The 12455-nt window shown below is 50.1% G+C and overlaps 1 protein-coding gene across 6 annotated transcripts; it reads left to right on the plus strand.

Moving 5' to 3' along the window:
* Nucleotides 1–5: 5 nt before the first annotated feature.
* Nucleotides 6–12109, plus strand: BRD2 (bromodomain containing 2). Of its 6 annotated transcripts, none has more exons than XM_016147032.2 (13): nt 6–394; nt 2943–4244; nt 5810–6113; nt 6722–6859; nt 7580–7718; nt 7798–8012; nt 8108–8482; nt 8989–9117; nt 9309–9557; nt 9670–9935; nt 10589–10893; nt 11131–11253; nt 11386–12109. In XM_016147032.2, exons 2-13 carry the CDS (start codon nt 4216–4218, stop codon nt 11520–11522), a joined length of 2409 nt encoding a protein of 802 aa, XP_016002518.1. In that variant the 5' UTR covers nt 6–394; nt 2943–4215; the 3' UTR covers nt 11523–12109. The 6 variants fall into 6 exon arrangements, with proteins under 6 accessions (XP_016002518.1, XP_016002520.1, XP_016002519.1 ...); XM_016147034.2 differs by lacking the exon at nt 6–394 and adding an exon at nt 2239–2335; XM_016147033.2 differs by lacking the exon at nt 6–394 and adding an exon at nt 2246–2386.
* The last annotated feature ends 346 nt before the right edge of the window (nt 12110–12455 follow it).

The following is a 12455-nucleotide window of genomic DNA, read 5'->3' on the forward strand; positions in this document are numbered from 1 at the left end:
CGTTGACAGCGGGATAGGAAGCCGGGAATAAGGAAAAGCAGCAGTATTAGAGCGCTCTGGGTCTCCGTAAATAGGCTTAGGTCATGCAGTTCCCTTGGCCCCTTGTGCGACCCCCAGGAACCTTCGAAAAACTGGCACCCATGGAGGAGGGGGGAAAGGGGCGGCTGCCACGTGACCCGGGTCAGCCAATCTGGATGTTGCTTACGTGGCCGCCAGGCCCCGGTGATTCCCCACCCCCCAGGTCTATCGGGAAGGGAGGGGCTGGGGGCTAAGCCCCCTCCCCCAACGCAGGTTCGGTTTCCTGGGGGGGGGGGGGCGACACCCTGGATTACATTCTACCCCCGCACCAAGCCGAGGGGAACATTGGATTCCCCTTGAAGGTTCTAGGATCCAGGTAAGAAGGGGCCCTTGGACGGGGATGTTGTCATTTACGTGCTAAACCAATGGTGGAGACTCCGGGAGGGACGTTCTTGGGGTTCAGAGTAGAATCCTGAGGGTGGGAGGGTTTGTCTTTCAAATAGTTAATAGCCAATGGGAGCGTGAAAGGGAGCGAGCAGGAGAGGGCACCTCTGTTGGGGGAGGGGAATGGCCAACCTCATGCCTCCTTACCAATTGGAGGGCAAAGGGGCGTGGGGGCGGTATGTCCCCCCCCCATTCCATTCGTCCCCTCGGGGGGTACAGGATCCCGGAGAGAGGTGAGGTTTCCTTTGGAAGGCCGGTGGGAAGGGTGACCTAGTGGGCTGAGGAGTAGGAGTGGTGACTAGTTTCTTCTTGTGGATATGAAGGTTTAGAGCGGGCAACTCGGAGTATGAACTGAGGTCATTCTGAGGCGCCCACTCCCTTTCTTCCCAGACCCTGGAAGAAGCATTTCTGTACTTCCTTTGTGTAAGCGGTCATCACATGGCATGCTAGAGGTTTACGCTTCGAGTCGCTTTTCGAATTTGTGTGCATTCACGTGGACACGGCCTATGAAGCCTTCCTCACAGAACTTCGTTGCCCCGTTGGGGTCTTAGCTGAGCACACATCTACCCTAGGTTGGGGAGTGCTTACAGGCTGAAAGCTCAGGGTCCGCCTGGGAGCAGAAACCAAGGCGGGTGCTGGGAGGGCGGTAGAAAGCATGATAGGAGACGAGGGGAATGAGGCTTAGGACCTGGAATGATCTCACAGTTCACAAGGTTTCGGGTTTCTCCAGGGTGGCGTTTTTTGCTTCTTTATCCCCTCCCCCATTCCTGAACAGTTCTTTCCTTGTGCACTGCCGGGGAGGGAACGGAAAGGAGGGGAGAGTTATTTTTCCAAATTACTGAGTAGCTGTAGCCTCTGACTCATGTGGGGGAAGGGAGGGTTGGGAGAGAACGCAGAACAGTGATTTTATGGAATGTCGGGAAATAAGCCAGAGTAATGGTCTGGCTGGCTACCCTTTCGCTTTCTAAGGCCCAGTATTTTCTCGCACTCCTCTAAATTTTTCTTTCCTGGTCGGCCTATGTGCAGACTTGCAAGGCCCCGGGTAAAGAAGAGCAGATTTGGGAGGCAGGGCAACTGGGGGGAGGGGAGAAGGCCTCTGCAAAGTTGCTGTGTCATTGCCCTTCCTTATGTAGCCACGCGGCGGGCCCACATATACTTTGGGGGCAGAGTTCCGATGCTGGGGCGGGGAGAGGGGGGATATTTGGGAAGGCGACCCTACTTTCCCGGTGCGCACTTACCCCCGCAGGGTTGGCCCGACCCGGAGATTCTGGAGACGGGCGATTGACGTCCATTTTAGACGCAGTTACCGAGGCTAGGGACTCGAGCTACTGCGGAGTGAGGGAGGGTGACGGTAGGACCTTAAGGATCTAGATCCTCACGAGCCCTTCCAGGGGGAGGGGGTTCTTATACTCGTTTACAGAATTAATTTCCTTTCTAATATGTACAGTGTTTTTTTCCTTGGTGTCCAGAGAAGGGGAAATGGAGGGGGGGGAACCTTACGATGAAACCCAAATGGGGGAAATTCTGTCACTCTCCTATATGGGGGCGGGGAGCCCCAGAGATGGCTTTAGAGATCCTGACCTAGTTGTGCTCTGGTTCTTTTTCCATTTAAAGTGTAATCCTTTTCAGATAACCAGATTGTGGGAAAGACTCAGATTAGTGGAATGGGGGTGGTGAAATTGAGCTCCTAAAATGGCTCCTGCTCCTCCTCGGAGGCGGACGGCCCGGGGGGAGGGGAGAAAAGGAGAGGAGGTGGGGGAGGGCTAGTGAGCTGCAGCGGCCGCCTCCTCCGCTTGCCCTCCTCCTCCGCTTGCCCTCCTCCCTGGCGCTGACCGATGGACCAGCCGCACCGTGGGGAGGACTCCGGACCCCGGTGGGGGGATGGGGGACCCTTCCGCCCCCACGGCGGAGGGACCCTAACGGGGTTAGGGGCATGCCCTCGGGAAGGGGGAGGCGGGGAGCGTGTGGAAAAGTCTGAGCTCCCCTTAAGTGTGTTTGTGTGAGGGGGGAATGTTCATACCGATTCGCCCTTCGCAGAACTTGAATTTTCTGCTGTGAGCTAGACATCCTGATGAAATTTGGGGAGGTGGGTTTCATATGTAGGTGTGCTTGGAGATTTTGTTCCCATTTGAGGGCTGCTGAGTTTTTGTCGAGCGGGCAGATGTTTGTATCGATAACTGAAGGTGTTGAGGAATTGGAAAGGAGCGTCGGATGCAAGTTTTTGGAACGTATTCTAGATTTGGTTACCTTGATAGCACCTTTGTGAAGTTAAAAGCGCTACTCAGTGTTTTGCTTGCGTCATTCGGTTGTTTGACCTGGAGAAGGACGGGTATGATTTTAAGACTCCGGAAAGCCGGAGTCTTTTTTATTGTGAAACATAGGAAAGTTAGATCCTGTCTTCGTTACGTTTGGGAGCCCTTAGCTGTTTGCCGGAGTATCAGGCCGCGGCTTTTAAGATGGCGTCTTCTTCCTCGTTTTAGATTCTTCGCTGCAGCGGCCTCACTGCCGAGAACCACCACTCGCTAACCGTCCTGCGGCCACACCCTAGCGGGCCGAAGTTGGCTACGCCCATAAGGTCCTCTCCAGTCCTGGCCAATGGAAGAGCTACGAATGGCACGACCTGCCCGAGCTTGGCAGTCGCCAGTCGCACTGGGCCTGGACGCTTGCGAAGACTTTGTTGAAAAAGGAGGTGGGGAGAGGGTGCACCTCTGCCAACCTCCCCCTTTTTTTGGAGTCGCCGGACCACAGCGCAGCCAATTGGCTCAGCGATATGGCGGGTTGCCGCTTCCCAATGGGCCTATGCAGTTCTCTTCTGCCTGGTGACTGACGCCTTGAAAATGGAGTGTGTGACGTCATCGCCTCCGTTGGCCAATAGAAAGCGCTCCCGCGGAGAGGCGGTCCTCCCCCTTCGAGTTGGCTTCTTCACGCGCGTGAGCGAGCGTGCACGCGCGGAGGGGGTGGGGGAAATCTCGAGCACGGTGGCGCGCATGAGCGGCGAAGCTCCTCCCCCCGCCTATATATAAAGGGCTGGCGCGGGGCTCGGCGGCGCCATTTCGCGCTGGAGTTGGAGCAGCCTCTAGAACGGCCTGGAGGATTCTGCCTACCGATACAGAGCCTTCGGGTCGTCGGGGCCCGCCGTTACAATCCACGTCCATCCGCTTGGAAATGGCCTTCGTCTCGGCCTATGACCGGTCCCGGCGGACAGTACAGACCCCGTAGAAGCCCCCGACGCTCCCCTTTTTCGGGCCCCGCCCAATCCTCGGAATCTGTCCACCCCCTCTACTCCGCCCTCAAGAGGATTTCAAAGATGGAGGCGGCGGCTCCCTAAACCACTTTCCGTGTTCATCCGCCTCCATCGAGGTCGAAACGGGACGTCGTCCGCTCCGGACGGTCCCAGCAGGAAGAGGGGATTCTTGCAGACCAACAACGGGCAGTATTGACGACGGTGTCTGGGATCGGGGGCTGCCTTAGGGTTTGAAGAGTCTACCCCTTCGCTCGCCCGCCTCTGCTGAGGCCGCCGCCATTTTCTCGCTCTCCGCCGCCTGCGGAGCGCGCCAAGCTACCAGAGCTTTCCGTGAAGCAGCGGAGAAGACTACTTTCGTACCAGCCCGGTGGGGGGGTTGTTGCCTGGACGGCAAGGGCAGCAGGCCCCCCAACCCCACTTCCCGGGTTATGCTGGACCGGGCAGTAGGGGGAACCGAGGCCACCCGGACTTTCCGCGGCTGAGGGCAGCGCCGGTTCCCCGCGGTCAAGATGCTGCAAAACGTGACTCCCCACAACAAGTATGTTGCCGCTAGTGGGAAGGGGACGTTAGGGAGCAGCGGCACGGGGGTGTGGGATGTCAGGTTCGGAGGGAATACGGACCGAGTCGGGCGCGTTGCCGTTTCGCGGCGCGACTGTTGACTCGGGGGCTCGCGGAGGGGGTTGAGCGACGGTTTTGGAACCGTGGTAGCGTCCCATATACTGTACGGAGGCAGCGCAGGTCGTCTACGTTACTTTCCCCGTGGTGGTCTGGTGTGAACCGACTCGGGCAGAGCTAGGTTAGTGGCGGAATGTAATGGGAAGGATGACATTGCTTGGGCTGCAGGTCTTAACAGGTCTGGTGTTTAGTGACGGTTTGTTATAGCCCTTTGGGGGTTTCGTAGCCCTTTCTAGTGCCTTACAGGATTGCCATGGTGATAGAGCTTCAGGAACTGGCAACGGGAAGTCCCAGGGTAGGGTAGAGGGGTTACTGTTTTAGCCTGTGGGTTTCTGGTGTCCAGGGTAGGTCATTAAACCTTTGCTTGTCTTTTCAGTGTGACCCTGTCGGTTTTGTGTTGTCAAGACGAGTGTTTTTGACAGCATTGGTAGTTTCATTTAAGGCAGGAGGGTGGAGCTAAGGATTCTGTGGTCCAACTTTTCTCAGACGTAAACAATGAGATTTCAGGGTAATGTCTTTAGTCTTAGGCCCTGGGAAACACCTGGCCCTGAGAAGCTCCACGAATGTAAACTTGAAACACTGTTGTTGGCTGTTCTCCGGGGTCGATGCTGCAGTGGGAACTTGTTGGAATCGTGGTTTTTTGGCAGGGCGAGAGAGAATGGTCTTACCATTCTCAGGGAATTTGCTGACCTTGACTGGACAGCTCTTGTTTGGGGGGTTCTTTGGAGAAAGGAGACTGAATTTGCGAATAATTTCTCGTGGCTGGCAGTTGAGTTATTTCAGGCTGTGAAAAGTGTGACATACTTCTTGACTGATTTTTTTCTAAGTTGGTGTGGTTTTCAGTTAGATTTATAGTTCATTTTCTGCTTTGAAGTTAACCATTCAGAGCTTGTGGATGATGCTGATGTTTTCTGCCTAGATGGATTTACATGTATCTCTTAGAATTTTATGATATTTTTCTCCTGCTTTGTTGTTTTTCTCTTTTCGTTGGCCTTCCTGGGGCTCAACCACTATGGCAACCTCCAAGCCCCTAGTGGGGTCCTCAAGCTTGGGGTTAGTGTTTCTCAGTTCCACCCATTTTATTTAAATCCCTTTCTCATGAGTGTGTGGTTTTCAGGTGTTGTGTCCTATAGGAAACCTTGGGGCTTCTTTCTCTTTGTTTTCCTAAATCGAAAATAGGTCACATTGCCTATTAGACTCCATGGGAGGGTGAAGACCCCAGCTAGGTATACTAAAAATAAAGAAAGGGGGAAGGAAGACAAGAACAAAAAGCTCTAGATGTTTGAATACTTGTAGTCAGTCAGTGTCTACTTTCATAAGATTGGTCATCTCTCGAGACTCCCGAGCCTGGATTTATTGGGCAGATAGTATAAGTGCACTCTTTAGTTTTTACGAGATTATCACATTTAATGTTTCACCTTTTTGCAGGCTCCCTGGGGAGGGGAATGCAGGGTTACTGGGGCTGGGCCCAGAGGCAGCAGCACCGGGGAAGAGGATTCGGAAGCCCTCTCTGTTGTATGAGGGATTTGAAAGCCCCACAATGGCTTCAGTGCCAGCTTTACAACTGACTCCTGCCAACCCACCACCCCCGGAGGTGTCTAATCCCAAAAAGCCAGGACGGGTTACCAACCAGCTGCAATACCTGCATAAGGTGGTGATGAAGGCTCTGTGGAAACATCAGTTTGCGTGGCCCTTTCGGCAGCCTGTGGATGTTGTCAAACTGGGTCTGCCGGTGAGTAGAGAGTTTGGAGTGGGAGGTGTGGGAATGAACAAGAATGCGTGTGAGTGGAGGTGGGCAGTCTAGTGTAGGTGCTGCGGCCCCTTAGGGATTCCCCATCTCCCCTGTAGGGTAGATAGCCACCAGATTTCTGGATTCTTGGTCCTTTGTGATTTGCTCCAGCCGTTTGCTATCTTGGCATTTCTCATTGTGCCCTCCATGTGTCCTTCCTTAACTTTTGTGCCCTGGCTCCATTTTACAGATTCCCACCCCAGGTTGGGAGAGGACCACGGTGGCCAAAATTCTTAGCTTCTTCCTCTCCCTCATGCAGCCCATGGATAGCCATCCCCAGAGGTAATGTCACAGGATGGGGAAACCTTCCAGAGTGGTGGGAGGTGGGTGGTTAGAGAAAGGCAATAGGGGCCTCCTGCTGGGTGTTAAGAATCCTTTTCCGTTATTTTTCTGTCCTGTAGTTTAATTGGGGCCGCAGTTAAGTGGGACTGTACTCCTTTGACACATAGGGGTTGTGTATGTGGTGAGTGTGTGTTGGGGTTAGTCTGGGAGAGAAATCATTTATTTTTTAGCAGCTCTGACTCTTGTATTTTGTTTGTTTGTTTGTTTAGGATTATCACAAAATTATAAAGCAGCCTATGGACATGGGTACTATTAAAAGGAGGCTTGAGAACAACTATTATTGGGCTGCCTCAGAGTGTATGCAGGATTTTAATACCATGTTCACCAACTGTTATATCTATAACAAGGTAAGTTTTTCTGTGTATGTTCATTAGTACAAGGGGTCCCCAACCCCCAGGTCCATGACTTGTTAGGAGCCCAGGCCACACAGTAGATGGTGAGTGGTGGATGAGCCAGCAGCAAAGCTTCATCTGTGTTTTCAGCTGCTCCCCAGTGCTAGCGTCACAGCCTAAGCTCCACCTCAGATCAGACATTAGATTGTCATGAGCACTGGTCCCTGATTCCAAAAAAGTTGGGGACCTACTGCGTGAGTAGATGCGCAGAGAGAGAGTGTGTCTGTTGTCACTAGATGTTTTGCTTACTCAAAGTTTTAAGTTTTACTGTAGAAGGTGGTTTCAGTAGTCAGGGCCTAGAAAATCTTAGTTCCAAAGGGTGCCATTGAATATAGTGATATGGCTTTTAACAATCTAGTATTAAATGTCATTAAGGGAACACTTTATACTTGGTGTTGGCCCTGTTTCTTAAAAATTTTCAGAGACCTGAATAAAACAGGATCCATTTTCCTTGTCAGTTCACATTGCCTTGTTTCTGAATTTTCTTTGGTGTGTTTTGAGGCATAGTTGGGAGAGAAAATGTGCATTAGTGGCCCAATGTAGGTAATTTTTAGTAGGTAATGGTAGATTTATCTAAGGGAGTGGTGATGGATGATGCCTGGTGCTAGAAATTCCTTTGAGGAAAAATAGTTGGTTTATCTCTTGCTGGCATTTGAACCGTTTTGTTTCTTGTAGCCCACTGATGATATTGTCCTGATGGCACAAACACTGGAAAAGATATTCCTACAGAAAGTGGCATCGATGCCACAAGAGGAACAAGAGCTTGTGGTGACCATCCCTAAGAACAGCCACAAGAAAGGGGCCAAATTGGCAGGTAAGAAAGGTGGAAGTTTTGCTAATGGAGACCAAAGGATGGGAAAGACGGTCAAACTAATTTTTTTTTCTTTGTCCAGCACTGCAGGGCAGTATTACCAGTGCCCATCAGGTGCCTGCTGTCTCTTCTGTGTCTCACACAACCCTGTATACTCCACCTCCTGAGATACCTACCACTGTCCTCAACATTCCCCATCCATCAGTCATCTCTTCTCCCCTTCTCAAGTCCTTGCACTCTGCTGGACCCCCGCTCCTTGCTGTTTCAGCAGCTCCCCCAGCCCAGCCCCTTGCCAAGGTACAGATCTATGGATTCTTTTTGGGTAGTGGGGCAAGAAAGCTTGAATGAAGTAGACCTGTAGTAAAAGGCTCCCATCTTGTTTTTCTCTGCAGAAAAAAGGGGTAAAGCGGAAAGCAGATACTACCACCCCTACACCTACAGCCATCCTGGCTCCTGGTTCCCCAGCTAGCCCCCCTGGAGGTCTTGAGACTAAGGCAGCACGGCTTCCCCCTATGCGTAGAGAGAGTGGCCGCCCCATCAAGCCCCCACGCAAAGACTTGCCCGACTCTCAGCAGCAACACCAGAGCTCCAAGAAAGGAAAGCTATCAGAACAGTTAAAACATTGCAATGGCATTTTGAAGGAGTTACTTTCTAAGAAGCATGCTGCCTATGCTTGGCCTTTCTATAAACCAGTGGACGCTTCTGCTCTTGGCCTACATGACTACCATGACATCATTAAGCACCCCATGGACCTCAGCACTGTCAAGGTACCCACTGCATGGGGCAGATGGGATGCTCAGGCAGCAATTGGAACCTAGGGAATCAATAAAAGTCACTTCTTACAGGCACACAGCAATCTTTGATTCTTGGTACTATACTTTTATAAAATAGCAGGGCAGATGGCCATGTATTTAATAAGAATCCCTAACTTCTGGAGTTTGAAACTGTGTGGTGGGTTTTGTCTTCAGAGCAACACTGCTTGCGTAATTAAATTCTACTTATTGGGAGTGTTAGGTTTGGGGAATTAAGGGTAGAAGGATAGTCAGGGCCACCCACCCTTCCCTATCACTTAGAAATGATTTTTTTCCTAGACACAGATATTTCTTCAACCCATACAAATTTCTTTGACTTCAAACTTGAACCCCAGGGCACAGATCCTTAAAGTCATCACTACTGTGCTCTCAAAAGAGGGCTACTCTTGAGGTGTCTGGGGTTGGCAGGGAAAGGTGAGTCTCCCTGCCTGTGCAGCTTCTGATGCTGCCTCCTTCTGCAGCGGAAGATGGAGAATCGTGATTACCGGGATGCACAGGAGTTTGCTGCTGATGTGCGGCTTATGTTTTCCAACTGCTATAAGTACAATCCCCCAGACCACGATGTCGTGGCCATGGCACGAAAGCTGCAGGTAAGTGTCAAGGCTGAAATTTGAAGAATGAATGGGTCTGGGGGGAAAGATTTGTCACTGGTGCTGCATAGTCTCTCAGTGTGATGATTTCTTAGTCTTCACAGTTGTAAATTGGAGCTAAACCACCAGGTGGCTAGGTATAATCTGGGCACTATTCCCTAGTGTGGTTTTGAGTTTGCCTCTTTTTCTAGGATGTATTTGAGTTCCGTTATGCCAAGATGCCAGATGAACCACTGGAACCAGGCCCTCTACCAGTCTCCACTGCTTTGCCTGCTGGCTTGGTCAAATCATCCTCAGAGTCATCTAGTGAGGAAAGTAGCAGTGAGAGCTCTTCGGAGGAAGAGGAGGAGGAAGATGAGGATGAAGAAGAAGAAGAGGAGAGTGAAAGCTCTGATTCCGAGGAAGAAAGGGCTCATCGCTTGGCGGAACTACAGGAACAGGTATTGTCATGAGTTGCCAAGATATTTGTGTCCCATTTTTTACCTTTTATTTTTTAATTCTTCTAGTTGATGGGTTTTTCCCATTTCACATCTTAATTCTTTTTTTCTCTAGCTTCGGGCAGTACATGAACAACTGGCTGCCCTGTCCCAAGGTCCAATATCCAAGCCCAAGCGAAAGAGAGAGAAAAAAGAGAAAAAGAAGAAACGGAAGGCAGAGAAGCATCGAGGCCGAGCTGGGGTAGATGAAGATGAGAAGGGGCCTCGGGTGCCCCGCCCCTCTCAGCCCAAGAAGTCTAAGAAAGCAAGTGGCCCTGGAGGTGGCAGTGCTGCTACACTAGGTCCCCCTGGCTTTGGACCTTCTGGAGGAAGTGGCACCAAGTGAGTTCTAACAGGGCAGGATGCAAAGACAAGCTTGGCTATTTTCCAGGGAAGGATATTTTATCCCCTTTATTGCAAAGTTTTTTCTAAGCCAGGTGTCAGCAAACATTTCCTGTAAGTGGCCAGGTGACAGACATGGACTTTGAGTACCATAGGGCCTCTCAAAGCTATTCAACTCTGCAGTACAATGTAAAAATAGGCATAGGCATAAAGAGTGTGAGCACGAATACGGCTATCTATGTTCCAATGAAACTTTCTTTACAAAAACAAGTGACAAGTCAGATTTGGCTCCAGGGCCATAGTTTGCCTGCCCCCTTCTCTAAACTAGTGAATCCATGTCCATCCCCCCCACCCCCCGCCTTGTTTTCTGTGGTGGGATAGGTTAGTAGTACCTTAGGAAACAGAAAGCTGTACTCGAATTAGCCTACCTATATTTAATTTTCAAAGCCCAAAGTAAATGTAAAATGGCATGTAAAAATCTGCCTCCCTAATACAGTGTTCTAGCAGTCTATCTTTTGACTCACTCATTTGCCTTAATGGAAAAACAAGCTTCACACCAAGCAGGAAATCCAAATTACTGGATTGAACCGTGGGAACATGGAGAGGTCAAGGAAGCTTGTCTAATTTTTTTATTTTTTATTTTTTGCCCATAGACTGCCCAAAAAAGCCACAAAGATGGTCCCACCTACCTTGCCTTCAGGCTACGATTCAGAAGAGGAGGAAGAAAGTAGGCCCATGAGTTATGATGAGAAACGGCAATTGAGCTTGGACATCAACAAGTTACCTGGAGAGAAGCTTGGTCGAGTTGTGCACATAATCCAAGCCAGGGAGCCCTCTTTACGTGACTCGAACCCAGAAGAGATTGAGATTGATTTTGAAACTCTCAAGCCATCCACACTTAGAGAGCTTGAGCGCTATGTCCTTTCCTGCCTACGGAAGAAACCTCGGAAGCCCTACAGTAAGTATGAATGATGTGTCAGTTAATGCAGCAGTCTTCTGTGTGGTTCTGAGGACAATTTATGAAAGTGTGGTAGGTTGCACATATTTTATGCACTCATGAATGTCGGCTCCCAAGATGATGGGATGCATTAGTTGGCTTCTGATGTTCAAGGAAAGAACTTGGCAACACCCCAGGGGGCAGTAAAACTCTAGGGAGTTTACAGCAGTCTCAGTCCTGATATGTTTCTTTTTCTAGCTATTAAAAAACCTGTAGGAAAGACAAAGGAGGAACTGGCTTTGGAGAAGAAGCGGGAATTAGAAAAGCGGTTACAAGATGTTAGTGGGCAGCTCAATTCCACCAAAAAACCCCCAAAGAAAGGTGAGTATCTTATCCTGCAAGCCACTGCAAGTTCACTATATTCCGCCCTTTCGATTGCCTTTTTCTTAACAAATGGGCATCAGCTTTATATGTTTTCAACTTTTAATGTTCAACTTTGTTCTGTGTTCTTAGCGAGTGAAAAAACAGAGTCGTCATCCGCACAGCAAGTAGCGGTGTCACGCCTCAGCGCTTCCAGCTCCAGCTCAGATTCCAGCTCCTCCTCTTCATCTTCCTCCTCTTCTGACACCAGTGATTCAGACTCAGGCTAAGGGGCCAGGCCAGATGGGGCAGGAGGCTCCGCAGGACCGGACCGTTAGACTATCCTGCCCCACCCCTTTACCCCTTGCTGTGACACTTCCTCATCTCACCCTCCTCCCCCCACTGTAGGAGAGCTGGCTCTGCAGGGGGGAGGGATACAGGGACATTTTACCGAAGGAGGGAACATAATGGACAAAACAAGATTTGAGTTTCCAGCCCAAATGAGAGTAACCTCTTGGCATAAAGACCCCATTCAAAATGGGGCAGGGGTACAGGGTCCGAGTGAGCAAAGGCCCTGATAGGGAGTAACCTGAGGCCATAGCTGCCCTGTTCACTTGTAAAGGCCCAGTTTTGAAGTTGGTCGATCTAATTTATTTAAAGCTAGGTAAAGGCCAAGGGGTGTGGGGCCCGTGGTCCCCTTGGCCTCCATGGGGAGGGAAGAGGGGGAGCTCATTTTTTACGTTGACATTTTTTTTCTACTCTGTTTTCCCTTTTTCTTCTCCATTTGGGGTCCCTGGGGGTATCTGTCATCTCCCCATTTGGTCCCCTGGATTGTCTTTGTTGATTCTAACTTGTAAATAAAGAAAATATTATTCAAGCTTTGAGTCATCTTAACATCTTTCTGTGCTTCAAAAAGAGCTTGATAAAATTTATGAGGAAGGATTCCTGAGATAAAGGGCAGAACCATCCTGTAGTTGAATTGAGTCTTAGTTCTTAAACCAGTAGGTTGTCGCTGTAGTGGTAAAAATAAATAATACATCTGTCCCTTGTAAAGTGAATCCTTCAGAATAAACTAGGTTCATGATTTGCTCTGGTTTAGATGGAAAAAGCAAACACTGGCTCATTCATGTCTTAAGAGGTAAGACTTTTAAAGACAAGGTAGGCTCTCTGAGGTTTTTTGCAGTGCTGGATGGATGTGCGGATTGTTTCCTGAAACAATTATC

This window comes from Rousettus aegyptiacus, unplaced genomic scaffold, assembly GCF_014176215.1.
Source record: "Rousettus aegyptiacus isolate mRouAeg1 unplaced genomic scaffold, mRouAeg1.p scaffold_m13_p_1, whole genome shotgun sequence".
Lineage (NCBI taxonomy): Eukaryota > Metazoa > Chordata > Mammalia > Chiroptera > Pteropodidae > Rousettus > Rousettus aegyptiacus.